Genomic DNA, 16,174 nt, shown 5'->3' on the forward strand with positions numbered 1-16,174 from the left:
CCTGAAGGCCTCTGAGTAAATGACCCCCTGGTTTCAAGGCAATCTCTGGTCCTAATATTACAAATCAGATTCGATTTCACTTACAAGTCAATTCTATCTCTTCATCAATTATATGCAAATGTATACTTTAAAAGTTCCTCAAAGATGATTTTGCTGGCCTAATTTTTTTGTCCTTGGAAGTAATTGCTTAGTATTTTTTTTCCTAGAAAATATGGTAAAAATTAAAATTTGACCTTCTCCCTGGTTAATCCAGATTGTAAAACTTTAATGTTACTTGAAAATATCATTCGGGACCCAAGTATTCTTTAGGTTTTATACTCTGCTTTGCTCTAAAATTTAACCTAGTAATGGATAATTTTATTTTGAGGGGAAAACATCCCTCTAAATAATAATTTTAATTACGTCCTTTTGCCACTTCCCTGAGATTTCCTAAGGCACTCTAGGGAAGTCAGGAGGAGTAAATTAGACTTCCACATCTAATAATCAAAACACCGTCATCTCCATCATTACCACAGTTAAGCATGCCCATCATTGGGAACATTTATACCTAGCAGGGTCCTTTGTGTACAACTTTGAGAGACAAATAGTATTTCCAGTAATAGTTTATTGATTTCCAAATGCACAGAGGTGCCAAGTCTGAACATCCTAGGATAGTGGTAAATCTCTCTTACAAAATAATTTACAATATGAAAATGATATATTGAAACATTAACTCAAACATGTAATTCCCCTGAAAGATTGAATGTTCCCTTGTTTAACCTAGGGATAGAAGGGGAAGCTAAGGAGGGAATGTGTGCACAGGAAAACATTCAGAGGACAACGGATCCGTGGGTTTTCCCCACTCATGCAGTATATGGCCTGTCAACTGTAGACAGATTGGTGAGGTTTAACTCCCATCAAATGTAAATTTGCTGTCTTCTCAAGGGCATTTCAAACCCAGCATGGGCTGGGTGGTTTATTTTGCACCGGCGTACCCACAAAAGTCTTCATTTATTTTCATTTTCCTGCTCTGGCCCTTGTTGCGGTTTTTTGTTCTGCTGTTTCTGGTGTGTTCTTAGTTCCAAATGATACTGTCTTATGCATCAGGCCTCCAGAGGGCGGGAACTGCCTGGTCTTATGGATATTGGAATGGGCTGGGGTGAGAGGCTTTGGAAACAGTACTGGGTGAAGGCAATATTGATGGAATCAGAAGTTCCCCTTATGGGCTTTCTTTTTCTCTTAGGGCTGAGCTGAAGTCAATTCATGAGATGTTTTTTTTTAATAGAAAAAAATCAGGATACGCTCAGCACACAGTATACAAAAAACTGACTTCTTCATTGAAAAGCAAGTACTGAACAGTCACTACGTGATAAGCACTGGGCTGGGTTCTTTCACCAACTAAGACTGAATAAATGGAGGGGTGTGTTCTTTACTTCCTGGGCAAAGCTGGCCTCCAAAAATCCGCCCTTTCCCTCTCACACTCACATAATTACCCATCAGCCCCTCTGTGTTCACAGGCTCAAAACTTGAAGGTGAATATTGATCTTGTAGAAGTAGCTTTAAAGAACCAAAGGACTTTAGGGGTCATCTGGTTTACTCTTCTTTCCTCATTTCACAGTTTAGGAAACCAAGGCCCAGAGGGGTCCAGGTCAGGACTCTGACCTAGGGATTCCGACATTGTCTTTCCACTGCATTCTTCCCATCATTGCCTATGGGGTGCTTTCCCAGGGTTTCTGGCATTTTGGAGAGAGAAAAGTTCTTGTCTGGTTTAAGCTAAAAGCATAAAGCACTGAGTGTGGAATTTCAGGTATTGACAGGAGAATATTTTCTAGGTGAGAAAAAGGACTTCATAGGCCCAGCCCCTACTCTAAGGCATTGAATGCTGGAGCTGTGCCTTTAGGCAAGACTGAGTGGTCAGACTCTCAGGTTGTTGGGCTAACTGACTGGGCTTCCAAATTTCCCACGTAATTAAATATCTTGGAGTAGGGCTGGAGCGCAATTTCTTTCAGGGCCCTCACTTTGACTTAATGCTTTAGGAACTGACAACCTTTGCCAGGGAACTGTTCTTCCTGTAAGCATCTTGTAAGCAAGCACCTAAGCTCCAATTATCTGGTGACACTTGTAATCAGGGCTGGTAGAAACCTTTGTATGCTATGCAAAGTAATGAGGGGGGTGCTTTGAATTTCTCTCAGTTTGCAGTGGTGTGTGTGTGTATGTATTTGTACATACACACATATATACACAGACATCACATTTATTATATACATACGTGTGTGTGTGTGTGTGTGTGTGTGTATATATATATATTTAATTATTTAGCTGCAGGAGAGTCCAGAATCACTGGACTTTGAATCAACATCTTCACAGTGCATAGAACTGGTCAGGCTTACTAAAATAATGTAGATTTCCTTTTCTGCAGTAGTACAGCAGCAGATATTTTAAAATAAAGTGAGAGTGGAGAGCAGAACACCTCATTTTTACAATTTCTTGAGAAGTACTATACTCTTGAAAGCCTAAAAACATTTTATTTATGAGGGATTGGTACCAGAAAGGACAGGCTCCCTCAACTCCTGCAGGCAGGCTCAAGTTAGCAACATGTACTTAAAGCATCTGCAAAAGGTAGCCCGAATAAGGCTACCTCAGTGCCATTTCTGAGTCCGGACTACAGACATCAAATATCATTTTGAAGTATTCAGAGTCAGATGGTCAGACTGTAGCGGGAGAACCTAAAGCCTTTTTCTCCCTCAGTTTTAAGGAGACCAAGAAAAAGGGTGCAAGGTGTGTCACATAGGGTCTGTCCACAGTGTTAAAGAGGGCTGGGTTCAAAATCTGGCTCTAATATTTCCTAGCTGTATAACTCAAGACAGGTGACTCTTGCACTCCACATGCTTTTTATTATCTGAGGAATGGGAGTGTAGTGCAGGGCCTGGCTCACAGCAGGTTCTCAATATAGGATATATCCTTCCCTGGGCAGTCAGAGCTAAAACTCCAAGCACTGCTTGTCATTACCCTGGATTTAATGCTATCAATGCAAAGGAAAATCCTCATCTTGGCCTCAAGATACCCAACATGTGGAAGGCAGCCAGGGACTGCTGTGGGTACCTGAATCATTCTGGAGACATTCATTATTCGCTTCCCTTGGTGATTTCTCCCTGGGGTTTTCAGCAAACCCTGCAGCCTGCAGCCATTTGGGACACCATTCTGAGCACTCTAACTTTTAATGACCTGGCAGGAAAGACGCCTAACCATGCTGGAGCTTAAGGCAGTGCAGCATGCTCCAGCTCTGGGGGAAGCTGGTGCCACTGCAGGAAGCCTCCTAGTTCTTACATTGATAAACGCTGCTGGAAGGAACTTAGAAGCCTGGACAGAAACTGCTGTGCTGTGTTTAAGACTTCTCTGGTTAAAGTTTTATCAGGTGCTGAAGACACAGATGCCTAAGCAAACCTGAAATCCTTTTTAAGTAAAAGCAAAAATGCTTCCCTAGAGGATTACACAGATATGATAATTTATCGAGACAGGTTGGCACATGCTTTAACATTTCCATTCATATCCACTGCATGAATGCTTGGATTGCTCAAATATTAATTGAAAGTAATAACATATGATCAGGTATGCAGGAGCCAATGGTCTGTCCCTTGCTAAGACAAGGCTACTATTTAGGGATTAAAAATAATTACTGGGTAAAGACAACAAAAGCTTTCACATTCTAAAGACTTCTTTATCTTCTGATATTTTTAACTCTTTCAGGAAATGGTTGGGGGTTGTAATTAGTGTTATGCCAATTTCCCCAGTCTTTGTAGACAGATAAAGCACCGAAGTGGTTTTAGCCATTTGCTGGCCACCATTTGAGAGAAAAATACTTTAAAAAAAAAATAGCCCAAACTCCTCTCAGCCCCAACATCCCTGTATATTTAGTGAGTTGGGTAATCCTATCCAAAAAGCACATATGCCTGGCAGCTTCCCGGCCTCAAAGGGATAAATTATTTCATAGCATGCGTATAATTGAACAATGATATAAATAGTACTCCTACTGAAAGCAAGTACTGGTTTTGCCTAAAAACCATCCTGCAGCACACAAATCAGCCGGCCTTAAAGCTATGTATAGGTATATAGATCACGACAGGCAGGCAGGAAGAGGGGGATAATCCTCAGTGTAGGCTCTTTTGGTTTTGCCTCAGAGGCATAAAAAGCCTAGGCCAAATATGGTCCTTCTCAGAAATGAACACCAAAATATCAGTGAAGGCAGAGGAGAGTGAGCATATATCCCCCATCTGCAAACAAATTACCTTTGAAGTCTACCATTTTATCTTAACAGTTCACTATGTATATTTTATCTCACAATACAACGATGTGTGTCTTACATAAAAATACTGTCATTCCCTCACTCCAAACCAATGGTTGAATAAAACTGATGTTTCAGGAAGTTGCAAGTGCTTTGGCTTGTGGTTTTGTATTCCCCTAGCACATCAATGCTTATTAGGGCTAGGAAGCTTGGTTGAAAGGAAATGTGATTTGGGAACGGGGAGAGGTGAGAAAGTCCAACCTCAGAACTGTCTCTGCTCATATCACTTTTTCACAAGATAGCCAGAGGATAGATTATCTAAAAGTCCGTGGGTGGACAGTGCCAAGGGAAATAGAGTTCCAGTTCAAAGTATAAGAAAGGTATATTTGCTGACCATTGGCTGGGAGATGGAGCTCAATTCAGCACACCGTGGAATTCTCCTCACACTATGTTTAAGTCAAGTTAGCCAAAGGAAGGAGGCCAAAAGCCTATGAGGAAAATTCCCATTTGGTAATATATATTCCAGTCTTTCATGTTAGGATAACATCCTGCAGAATTCATCCACATAACTCAGATGCTGTCAGATCCTTTAGTGACTATTTTGGAAATGGAAGCAATACGGAATACTGAAATACTTTTAATCAGATCTTTTTGGTCTTCTTTTGTTTTTTTTTTAAAGGGCATTTGCTTTCTACCTTATTAGTCTTTTTTTTTTTTTTTTCATTTTCACAGCACTGAAATATGAATGATAACCTCATGGACTAAACTATTTCCATGTTTTTCTACTTCTTACCTCTCACCCCCACCCTGTTTCCAAGTCATCCATCCTAATTCATGGCACCACATTTTTACAAATTCAAAATTAGATTATTTAAGACTAATCTACATGAGTCAGTTTGACCCCACTTTGTCCTCATTTATTTCATGCTTCAATATGAACAAAATGGGGTTTTTATTAGCAGGTAGGGAAAAAAAATTCTGACTGCCCCTCAAGGTCATCCAGATTCTTCTTAACGAAGTGATACAGTTTGGTTATACAATATTACAGGAGCTGCCTTTCCTGAGTAAATTCAAAGCAGCCACTGAAGGATCCATCTTGATCAATGAGGTGATTTTCCTGGACCTACCACTATAAAAGAAAGAGAAGATATACACAGTCACTAAACGTAAGAACTGGTCATCCTTGGAGACAGATGCACCTGCCGTGGATCTGGGGACGTATATGGTAGAAGTATATTTGTTGCTGGTAGCTTTCACAGAAATCAGAAGCTGTTACATACACGCTGTCACATACACAACAAGGGGAAGGTATAATAGTCCAGTGGGGATGGCAAGCCTTCATGTGTCCTCTTCTTCACTGGTGTCACTAAAAAGGAAAAGGAGAAGTAGGTGAGTGAAGTTATTACAAGAAGGGAGACAGCGTAGTATACTGGTTGAAGGCAAAGGCTTTGTTGTCAGACATATCTGGATTCAAGTCCTAACTTTGCCACTTTTGAGCAGGTGTAGCCTTGGGCAAATTACCTAACCTCTCTAAATTTGTATCACTTTGCCTGACTACAAGGATAATGATAATAAATGATAATAAAGTTGTTTTACAAAAGGGAGAAAGACAGAAAGGAAAATAGGAAGGAAGGAAAGACAGGAAAGAGGAAGGGAGGGAGCGAGGAAGGGAGGAAGAGAAGAAAAAAGGAAGGGAGGGAAGAAGAGAGAGAAGGAGGCAGTTGGAAGGAATGGTCAGTCATTACTGCCTTGGACAGGGTATTCTAGATGTCAGTGATGTTCCAGTGGCCAAAAAATTAGGTGTAGACATCTGAGGACATGGCTACTGTGTCAAATGCTCATGGTTAAAGCCTTCCTGGCTTGGTCCTGGGAAAGAACACTGTTGACATAGGAATACAGGGTGCCTGAGGCAAGGAGACAGCAGGGACAGAAAAAGAAAGGGGGATGGGAAAGCACACTTAGAAGGGCAAAACTGCCTAGTTTCTCCTCATCCTTCCACTTACAGAAATCACTCACTTTAAAATGCTAACAAGAGCTAACTTGATTCAGTGCTCCCTGTGTGTCAGGGGTGATGAGCTAAGCGTTTCTCACCCATTCTTTCTACTAATTATCAGAACAATCCTAGGACATAGGGACTATTATAACCTCTACTTTTTAATTGAAGAAAGTGAGGCTGGATATAAAATCCTAAGGTCACAAAGTTCAAGAGGATTAGCTTTGGCTGGGATAAAGTCCTTGAAATAGCCAAGCTGGGGTAGGGAAGGGAGGTAAAATCTCCTTTCTCTAGTGGAGACAGGAGCTAGGGAGGAGAAGGCCTGGAATGCATCCGCTCCCAGCTATAACCCTTATCTCACAAGGGGTTTATCTGGATCCTAAACTCTATCCTCTTTTATACCCATTTGGAAAAGACTTTAAGGGAACACATTCTAGGCAACAAACTTGTACTCTGTTAAGGGCAAAAACATTTCAAGACATGGGGCCTGTAAATTAAGGCAAGTATACTCTAGGAACCAAAAAAAAAAAAAAAAAAAACAAAACACCAAAAACCCATATCAGCAATGCTCACCATTCAAACCTCTGCCCCATTTCCACTCTCTTTTCCTAACTGTGATCCAACCACAGGATAAAGGGCCCCTGTGCATGCTGGGAAGGGTCAGACAGCAGTGTTTAGTGGCATTTGTCCTAAAGGGAACAAAAGGCCCTTTTATGAAAGCTAATCACTAGAATCAAGACTGACTTGGAGCTGGTGCCATATTCTCCTCCTTGGTATTATGTCTAAAGCAAGCCCTTATTGTTCTCTCGTCAATTTCAAATATGAGAGGTCTAGCTTGGTGACTGTACCCTTTCCCTAAGTTGTGGTTCACTTTTTAGCTTTCTTAACTTGGGATCCAAGGTTTACAGCGTTCATGAAACTACTGAAATTGTATATGACAATTCATTTGTGTGTTCCTTTATCTGAGAGTGGCCATAATTTTCATCATATTCTCAAAGAAACCAACAACCCCGAAAAAGATTGAGAATAATGAAATTATAAATAAAGTTCCTCTCCAGTTGCCAGGTGCTTTACTATAAAGATTTGTAGGGTTAGCTTTGGGAAAAAGGCCCAAAGTCCCAAGAAATAAAATCTTTTCTCATTACCCAAAAGAGACTTTTTCTTGGGCCTGAATTATATAGTTCATGTCACAGTTTAAAAGCATGAGAGCAAGGGATTCTACCATATTATTTCTTTTCAAATTTAAAAAAAAATTTTGGTTTAAATATGCTTTTTTTTTCGGTAGTACTGGGGCTTGAACCTAGACCTGGTACATGTGAAGCAGGTGTTCAACCACTTGAGCTACACCTGCTCTGCACTAAATAATAATTACTGATTCTTTCATTTGCTAAATATTTATTGATTGTCTACTATAAGATGCTAGGCACGATAATGAATAAAATGGACCCAGCAGTTGCCATCATAGACTCTACAGCCTAGTAGGTGAGGAAGAGAGTACATTTCTTTTTCAGAATAACATCTTCCAAAAAAAGCATACTAATTTTCATGATTAATTAGTAAACTACTTTTCAAAATAATGAAGAAATAGGACATTAGCTGAATATATAGCAGAGTGCTTTGCACTCCTTGCATGTGGTCTCTCCTAGAGGGTTACACAACAATATAATTAGTGTGAGCCATTATTTTCTGAATGCTCCTTCTTCACCTTGGATATAAGCTACTCTATGTTCACACAGTTTTTCTCCTTAAATAGCCTATAAAAGTCTTCACTTTCTCCAAGTGAAGTAGCATAGCCTTTTGCCTCAGCCACTTCCCTGAAACATTTGCAAGTTACACTTAGATTTATAATTGGAGTGGGACTCAGAGGTTGTTGAAATTCTCTTTAAGTTTTTTTTTTTTTTGGTTTGTTTGTTTTTGAGAAAGAACTAAGGATGTTAGGCAGGCAGTCCATTCTGTAATGGGTCCTTACCAATGAGGTAGGCAGCATTACTTAATGGCTTTGGACTCATCAGACCCAACTAAATTCAAATCCCTGCTCGACATTAACAAGCTGTGGGACCTTGGGTGAGTTACTAAACCTGAGTGTCAGTTTACTTGTGGTAATAGCATGTATACTACAGGACTATTGTGAAGGCTTATGTATTTTATGCAATGTAAGTAAAAAAAAAACGTTCACCCCTTTTTCAGCTCACCTTCCTTCTAATCTGAATTAAAACCTACTCCCTTCTAACTTTCCCTCAATGTTCCTAGCTCTAGCATCTGAAACATTATAAAAAGAATGTATTCTGATCCTCAAATGCCATTCAAATATCTCTGGAAAGTAACACTATCATTCTTTGCTTGTTTTGGAGAGTTTATACAATTTCCTATGACAACTCCACACTAATGAAATACAGGTATTAAATAGACAGGCTGAGTTCCATGGTTCTGGGTCATCTTCTTGACAAGTTTCTAGAATAAAGTCATCCCCTGGCAAATGCTGGTGAGGACAAATACTGAAAGAAGCCCAGTTAACTGGTCTCAGTTCAGTCACCAACTAATTTAGTTTGAGAGTGGTGATGTATCTGAAATGGTGGCTTTAAAACTGGAGTATGTATACCTTTGATATACATTACCCCCAGGGATAATGACTTTCCAGGGGTTATTTTGACATAGATAATTTAAGGAAATACATTTCCAGATCCTTAACTTCCACATGTATTCCTTCCTAAAACAGAGCTGCCAAAGAATATTCCTGTGGTCTACAGTACTCTCTTCAACCACCGCCACTTTCATTATCACCTTACTCCCGCTTGAGAAAAGAAATGAATACCTCTCACCCTCTTGAACCTTATCATGGGACATTCTAGAAAGTCTTGCTTCTAAGGGAGAGTCCTATAAGAACAGGACAAGAAATAGTAAAGGAGAGAGTCCCTTATTTCATCCAAGCAATAAACTACTGGTAAGGTTGTATCCCTTATCTGTCTATCCATTGATCTAACAATTAAAATTTAGAAGTGGATGGTTGTCATGTTTACTTGAATTGAAAAAATGACATGAGACTTGATCTGACAGAAAGCAAAGTCTTTCTGCTTTGTCTGGATGGTTTGACCATAAGAACCAGATTTGCCAACTATATTATACAGTGAATCTTGCCTATAAATTTAAGAAGTTAAATCTGCAGTGCCAAAATTTTAACAAAAACATAAAGCTCATGTAAATTGCATAATATGTCAGAAATCACATTCTTTCCAACTATCTACATTATAATTTTAGGAGCCAATTGAAAAATGGGCAAGGCAGCACAATTCGTTCTAAATTCTTTTAGGGAGTATAAGAATCCTGATGGGTATATCTTTGCGGGTTGGAAGGGGTGGGATGTGAGATTTTATCCTTGCTGGTAGGGGTAGGGGATGGGATGATAGAATGAGACCAAGGAGTCTGGCTAACAGGCTACTATGTCCGCGCTCTCTGTTGGGCCCATTGTCTGATGAGGAATCTTTTTTGTCTTGTTGTGGTGCCTGTGAAATTGAAGGCATTGTCAGAGGGATGCCACAAGTCCTAGTCACATTCAGCACCCAAATACCTGCTGATAAATTGATGATGACTGAGGAATGTTTCAGTGCCTGACAATTTTTTTAGATAGCTCATACAGATAAGCATCTCAGCTTTTCAGATTCTGTCTCCAAAGATAGAGGCTTTTCAGAAATAAATACATGAGGCAGCAGGCACTCTGACCTTAGCAAATTTAAGTTTCTTTTCCTAAGTACATAATACAATTTGATTTGATTTGGCATCACTCATATCTTTGAGTCCTTGGTTATCTATTAATTAGTGTTATAATTATTCAGCTCTAGAGGATAGAGAGTTTAAGAGGTTATCAGCAGGAGCCCTGCAATACCTTGTTCCAGTGTGGGTCTTAAAAAGTCTGACATGGTTCCAGTTTCATGACAAGGAGGAGCGTTATTCCCTCTCTAGGTCAACGTTCTACCTTTTTTATGAATCTCTTCTTCTTCAAAAATAAGCCCCGTTTCACAGACGCTTGCTCAATGTTCCATACACTTTATATACATAATCTCACTGAAACCCAACAATAACTTATAGGTATATATTATCATCTCTGCTCTAAAACCAGAGACCCAGAGAGGTTAAATGACTTGCCCAAGGTACACAGCTTGAAAATGACAGATCTAAGCTGAGCAATCACACTCCAGAACCCTCAGAAATGAAACTGAACTTCAGTAGGAGACATGAACTTTTATCTTTTGATTCCCAGTTACCCAGCCAATAAGTGGCAGCCATTTAAACTCTCTGAGGCTCAATTTCTACACCTGAAAAATGGAATATTAATACCTACCTCCAAGAGCTATTATAATGAGATGCAAGGTACATGTAAGTGCTTTTTTAAAGGACTATTATAGAAGAAGGAAATATGGACACTGTGTGTGTCTCTCTGCCCTCCCAGCTGACTCAGCCTCCTTACAAATCTATATAGGGGCCTCTGAGAGAGACTTCAGTCTCCAGCTTGGCCTCAGGTCTACCTACACTCCCAACACAGTGCCAACTTTGATCTTCAATCACCTTGCAGACTATTGTTTTTACAGGTGGCTATCATTCTCGTACTCTACAGAGGCTGTGTGGGTGGGTGACCTGCTTCTAGTCTATGGAAAATGGAAAGAAACCAGCAGGCCTGCTAAGGCAGTGCCCTACTACAGGGCACTTGAACAGAATTTGAACAGAGATTTCAGGTGGGCTTGTTGGCCAGCCAATGTCCTTTCTGCTCTGAGAAGTCCCTTCTCTAGGACTAAGCCCTTTGCTGCTCTTCTACTGGAATTAGATGAAATTATTTCCAGCTTTTTTTTTTTTTTTTAATTCACAGAGTAACTTCCCCCCCCCCCCCCCCCCCCCCGCTGGTCTATACTTTATGTATAGATACTGCTTCTATAAAAAGAAAAAAATTCCATAGTGTTATCTACCAAGGAAAATCACCATTAACACACTGAAATACATTCATCCATACCCCTTCTATGCCTATACAAAGACACAGATCTCATATAAAATTGGCTCATACTTCACAGATTCTTTCATAATCTTTTTTTCATTCAACTATCAATCATGATTATCTTTTCTTACAAAGAAATATATTTCTGTAAGATTATGATTCATGATTGAATTGCATGGACCTACCATACCTAATATTGAATATTTAAGTTTTTTCTGTCTTTTCACTAATACCCACACCTCTGCAACACACATCCTTGGGATGAATCTTTGAGTTCATACTTATTTCCTGAGGAAAAATTCCTAGAAGTAAAATTCCTGAGTAAAAGGGCATCTATCTTTTTTCTTTCTTAAATTAAAATCTGTTTTTAGAACAGTTTTAGATTTACAGAAAAATTGCAGAGAACCTCCATACCCACTATTATTAACATCTTACATGGTATGGTACATTATATAAGTAGCTCCATATTTTATTAAAATTTCTTAGTGTTGTTTTTTTTTTAACTTAATGTCCTTTTTCTGTTCCCTGTTCATATCAAAGGTACATACAATCAAAATGACTCACCACTGTTGATGTTGACCTTGATCATCTAGCTGAGGTTCTCTGGAAAATTACTCTTTTCCCCCTTTCCATATTGTACTCTTCGGAAGGAAGTCATAATGCATTTAAGGAGGGGGAATTTAAACTCCTTCTCCTTGAGGGAAGAAAATCTACATAAATTATTTGGAATTCTTCTGCATGAGAGATTTGTCTAATTCTCCCTCATTTATTTATTCAATTATTTATTAATGTCAGTATGGATTCATGGATATTTTGACAATCTGGAAGATTCAGAGCCTATCCAGACAGTGTGCTCTGAAGTTATGGCCAGAAATGGCTCTATCTTGGACCTCCCTGAGCTTCTGGGAAGTGAGTCCCCAGAGGACAGGGCTTCATGCAAGGGTTTAACTAAACAACCCTTTGCTAAAGAGAAAAAGGATGTGGCTGAACATTGATCCAGTCGGCCATTTTAGTGGAAGCCAGCATTGGAAATGCAGTTTTTCAGGAAGGATCTGTGGAACGTTCTACTGTCTGATGATTTGGACTCCCTGGAACTGCACACCAAGCTGACAAGGTTTTTGCAAAATTTGTATGAGCAAGGCAGCAGATGTGGCTCAATTGATTGGGCTCCTGTCTACCATATGGGAGGCCCTAGGTTCGCTTCCCAGGGCCTCCTTTTGAAGGCAAACTGGCCCACACCTGCAGAGAGCTGGCATGGCAGGATGATGCAACCAAGGGAGACAAGCAGACACAGAAGAACACGCAGCGAATGAACACAGAGAGCAAACAGTGAGCAAGCAGCAAGGGTGGTGGTGGTGGGGGGGAATAAATAAAATTTAAAAAATAAATCTTAAAAAAAATTTTTTTATGAGCAGAACCACTGCCAGCCTGTATTAAAAAGGACAAAGAATGGATTAATTGAAGGAAGAATGGCTTTGTGGGCAGAAACATGCCAGAAAAGGTCTGGACCAAAAAAGATCTCCTTGGGCCAGGAGAATGGATCCAACCACATGTGTGGAAGAGGCAGGCCCACCCCTTTACCTGGAGGAGATGGGCCTTGTGCCCCACCCTTGTACCCCACTGTTCAGGGAGAGTGCTACTACAGGAATACTCAGAGATAGTGGGGCCCATGCCCTGGCAATTCACTGAGAGTCTGGCTACCATTCCAATGTTCTGAGAGCATGGCGCCTACACCCCAGTGTTTGAGGAGAACATGGCCACTCTTCAAGTGCTTGGTAGGGGTGGGGCTGCCACTCCATTGGGTCAGGAGGACAAAGATATCAGCCACAGATGACTCTCAGACCTAATGCCTTACTGGGTTTCAGGCTTGTTTGGGACCCACGACCCTTGTTTTCCTTCCAATTTCTTCCTTCTGGAATGGGAATGTTTATCCTATAGCTGTCCCACCATTATATATTAGAAGCAGATAACCTGTTTCCTAGGTTTTACAAGTCCACAAACAAAAAGAAAATTTTGTCCCAGGGTTGATTACACCCATAACTGATTTTAATGGGATTTTGTACTTAGCATGTTCTAAAGTGGCTTAAGGCATTTGGGATGTTGTGATTTAATGACTGTATTTTGCAATTGGGAAGAGCATGTCTTTTGGAGGGGGGTGGTCTAGAGGGCAGATTGCTGGGGATTGAATCATGTCTCCCACAAAAGCCATGTTCAGGTTCCCACTTCTGGTCTGTGGATATGCATTCATTTGAAAATAGGACCTTGGAAGATACTATTAGTTAAGATGTGCCCAAACCAAATGAGGGTGGGTCTTAGTCTAGTATGGCTGAAATCCTTATGAGCAAAGGATGTTGGACATGGGAAAAGAAGCCAAGGGAGAAGCAAGTAGTTGGAAGTCAACAGAACCCTGAAGAGAAGAGAGAACACACCACTAGGAGAACACATCACTATGTGCATTGCTACATGACAGAAAAATCAAGGAACAAGAGCCAAGGATCACCACCAACCAGCCCCAGAATGCCAAAGTTTTGGGAGGAGAAAGCACTGCCTTGCTGATGCCTTGATTTTGGACTTCTAGCCTCAAAACGGTGAGCCAATAAATTCCCACTATTTAGGCCTATACACTGAATGGCATCCATTCAATTAGCCAGGAAACTAATACACTACTTTATTTATTTTGTTGCCCAAATTGTTCCAGCATTGGCCAGTGGGGATTGTTTTAATTGGCTTTTATGTCCCTTTGACAACCCCCATCAGTGTGGGTTTTGTTTTGCGCACTTCCTTACTCTCTGGCTCTGTATGATGCTTCAGGCTCATTTTGTTTATTTCCTGCCCAGTCATAGAATCAGCCATTTCTCCAAGGTTCAAAGGGCATGTATTTTTAAAAGCTTTTGATACCCTATTGTTTAATTCCCCCCCTCCCCCTGAAATAATCTTTTACTCATTTCCAATCATTACTTACAAAGGTATAAAGATTGCCTATTTCCCCCACATCCTGGCCAATACTGGGGCAGTTCCAGAGTCTGGGGAGGTGACCTGGCATGGCATGCAAGCGTGTGTGCATGTGTATGTGTTTTGTCTGCTCCTCCTCTCTTAAATAACTTCCATGTTATTATTCAGCTTCCTGTTGAACTTCAAAAGGAAAATGCCATGGGGGCAGTAGGCATTCTTTTCTCTGCCTTTACATTGGCTTTCCCTAACCTTCTCCCTCCTCTAGCACTGTTGGTTTCAAAAAACTGAAGATCTCCTGTTGTGAGGGCTAAAGGGAGCCTTTTCCTAAACTTCTGTTAAGGCCCAGGCAACTCCAGGAGGTGGGGGTGGGGGTTAGAAGCAGAACATAGCCGGGGGTTTAGAATCCCTGCTTCCTGCGCCTTCAGAAAATATCTCAATCCAATTTCCTGATTCTCACTTAGCATGTAAATAATGGAAACCAAATCTCTCTCAAGAAATATCCTTCCACAGAAATCTTAAACAAAAGATTTAATAAAATGCTGGATTTCAAATTTCCTGTTGCATCAGTTGCTGAATCTTACAAGTTTCCAAAGACATAGGGGAAAAGAATTAATCAATAAATACATTCTCAACACTAATCTCTACTCTGTTTGAACAGGCTTATATTTAGTGTCACAGAATGGTTTTCAGTAGTTTTGAATCCTTTGAATTGAGGCCCGGAAGTTGTAGAAAGTTGGAAGTTGGAAGCATACCAACCCTGGAGATCTAATGCTACTCCCTCATATCACAGAGGGTTGTAAGTGTGCATTTTGAAGTTAGAGTCACAGTTCTGCCACTTAATAGCTGTGGAACTTTGAGTTCTATGTTCCTACCTGGAAATGGAGAACCATTTAGTACCTACCTGGAAAGGTTGTTTGGAGGATTAAATGAGATTAATGTATAGAGTGTTAGTGTACATAAAAATAACTATGCATGGTACCTGTGCATAGTAAGTGCTCAATACATCCTGTAGTTATATAGTGACATCAAAGACTAAGAGAGGCTGAAAGTCATATGGTGAGCTGAAAAAGTGAGACTGACAGGAAGTCAATCTTTTGTTCCCAAATACCTGCAATCCACCCATTTCTATTTTCTCTAAGACTATTACTATTATTAAAGATTTATTTTTTAAATTTATTTCTTTCCCCTTCCCCACCCTTCCCACCAGATAGACCAGCTGCTCTCTGTGTCCACCCGCCGTGCATTCCTCTGTGTCCACCTACGTTCTCACCAGTGGTACTGGGAATCCACATCTCCCCTTACTGCGCCATCTTGCTACATCAGCTTTCTGCACACGTGAAGCCACTCCTGGGCATGTGGCACTCCCCTCGCGATGGGCGGCCCTCCCTACCAGGCACATTCCCTGGGCGTGGGGCTCCCCCACGTGGGGGACACCCCTGTATGGCACAGCACTCCCCATGCGCATCAGCAATGTGCGTGACCACATGGGTCAGAAGGCCCCGGGTTGGAACCTTGGACCTCCCACTTGGTAGGCAGACACTCCACCCATTAAGCCAAATCTGCCTCCCTCTAAGACTATTATTAACAAAAAAGAAGTGCCAACATTGTTGTCACACAGGCACTGTAGCACCATCTTGTCATATGAATGAGCTCAAGATTCCTATTCTCTTGGTTTTTGCTAATAGGCTGCTTATTAATAATGACAGCAGCAATCATTTATTGATTGCTTTTTATGTGCCACCCATTGTGCTCAAAGCCTTAGGAGCATCATCTGCCTATTCCACTGACAGCAAGTCCTGTTGACCTACCCTGCACAACCTATTCGAAGTCTGTTCATTCCTCTTTTCCACTGCCACCACCATCTCTTGCTTTAACTACAGCAGTTGTCTCTTGCCTGGTCTTCCTAGTTCTATTCTTACCTCAGTCCTGTCTTATTTTTCAAACTTCATTCAGAGTAATATTTTTAAAATGTGCAACAGCTTATATC

General features: G+C 40.7%; 1 protein-coding gene across 3 annotated transcripts in view; it reads right to left on the bottom strand.

Annotated features, from left to right (window-relative positions):
• Nucleotides 1–586: 586 nt before the first annotated feature.
• Nucleotides 587–16,174, bottom strand: part of TRIM44 (tripartite motif containing 44) — a 158,839-nt gene continuing 143,251 nt past the window's right edge. For 2 of the 3 annotated variants that reach the window (XR_009187592.2, XM_004446831.5), the window contains one exon: nucleotides 587–5,627. Coding sequence is in view for 1 of the 3 variants with exons in the window: in XM_004446831.5 (XP_004446888.2) it covers nucleotides 5,600–5,627 (28 nt within the window). In the remaining 2 variants the exon portion in view is untranslated. Of the gene's footprint in view, nucleotides 5,628–11,799; nucleotides 11,930–16,174 lie in introns of all 3 variants that reach the window. The other variant, XR_011649917.1, reaches the window with a different exon arrangement.

The sequence above is a fragment of the Dasypus novemcinctus genome, chromosome 10 (genome assembly GCF_030445035.2).
Source record: "Dasypus novemcinctus isolate mDasNov1 chromosome 10, mDasNov1.1.hap2, whole genome shotgun sequence".
NCBI lineage: Eukaryota > Metazoa > Chordata > Mammalia > Cingulata > Dasypodidae > Dasypus > Dasypus novemcinctus.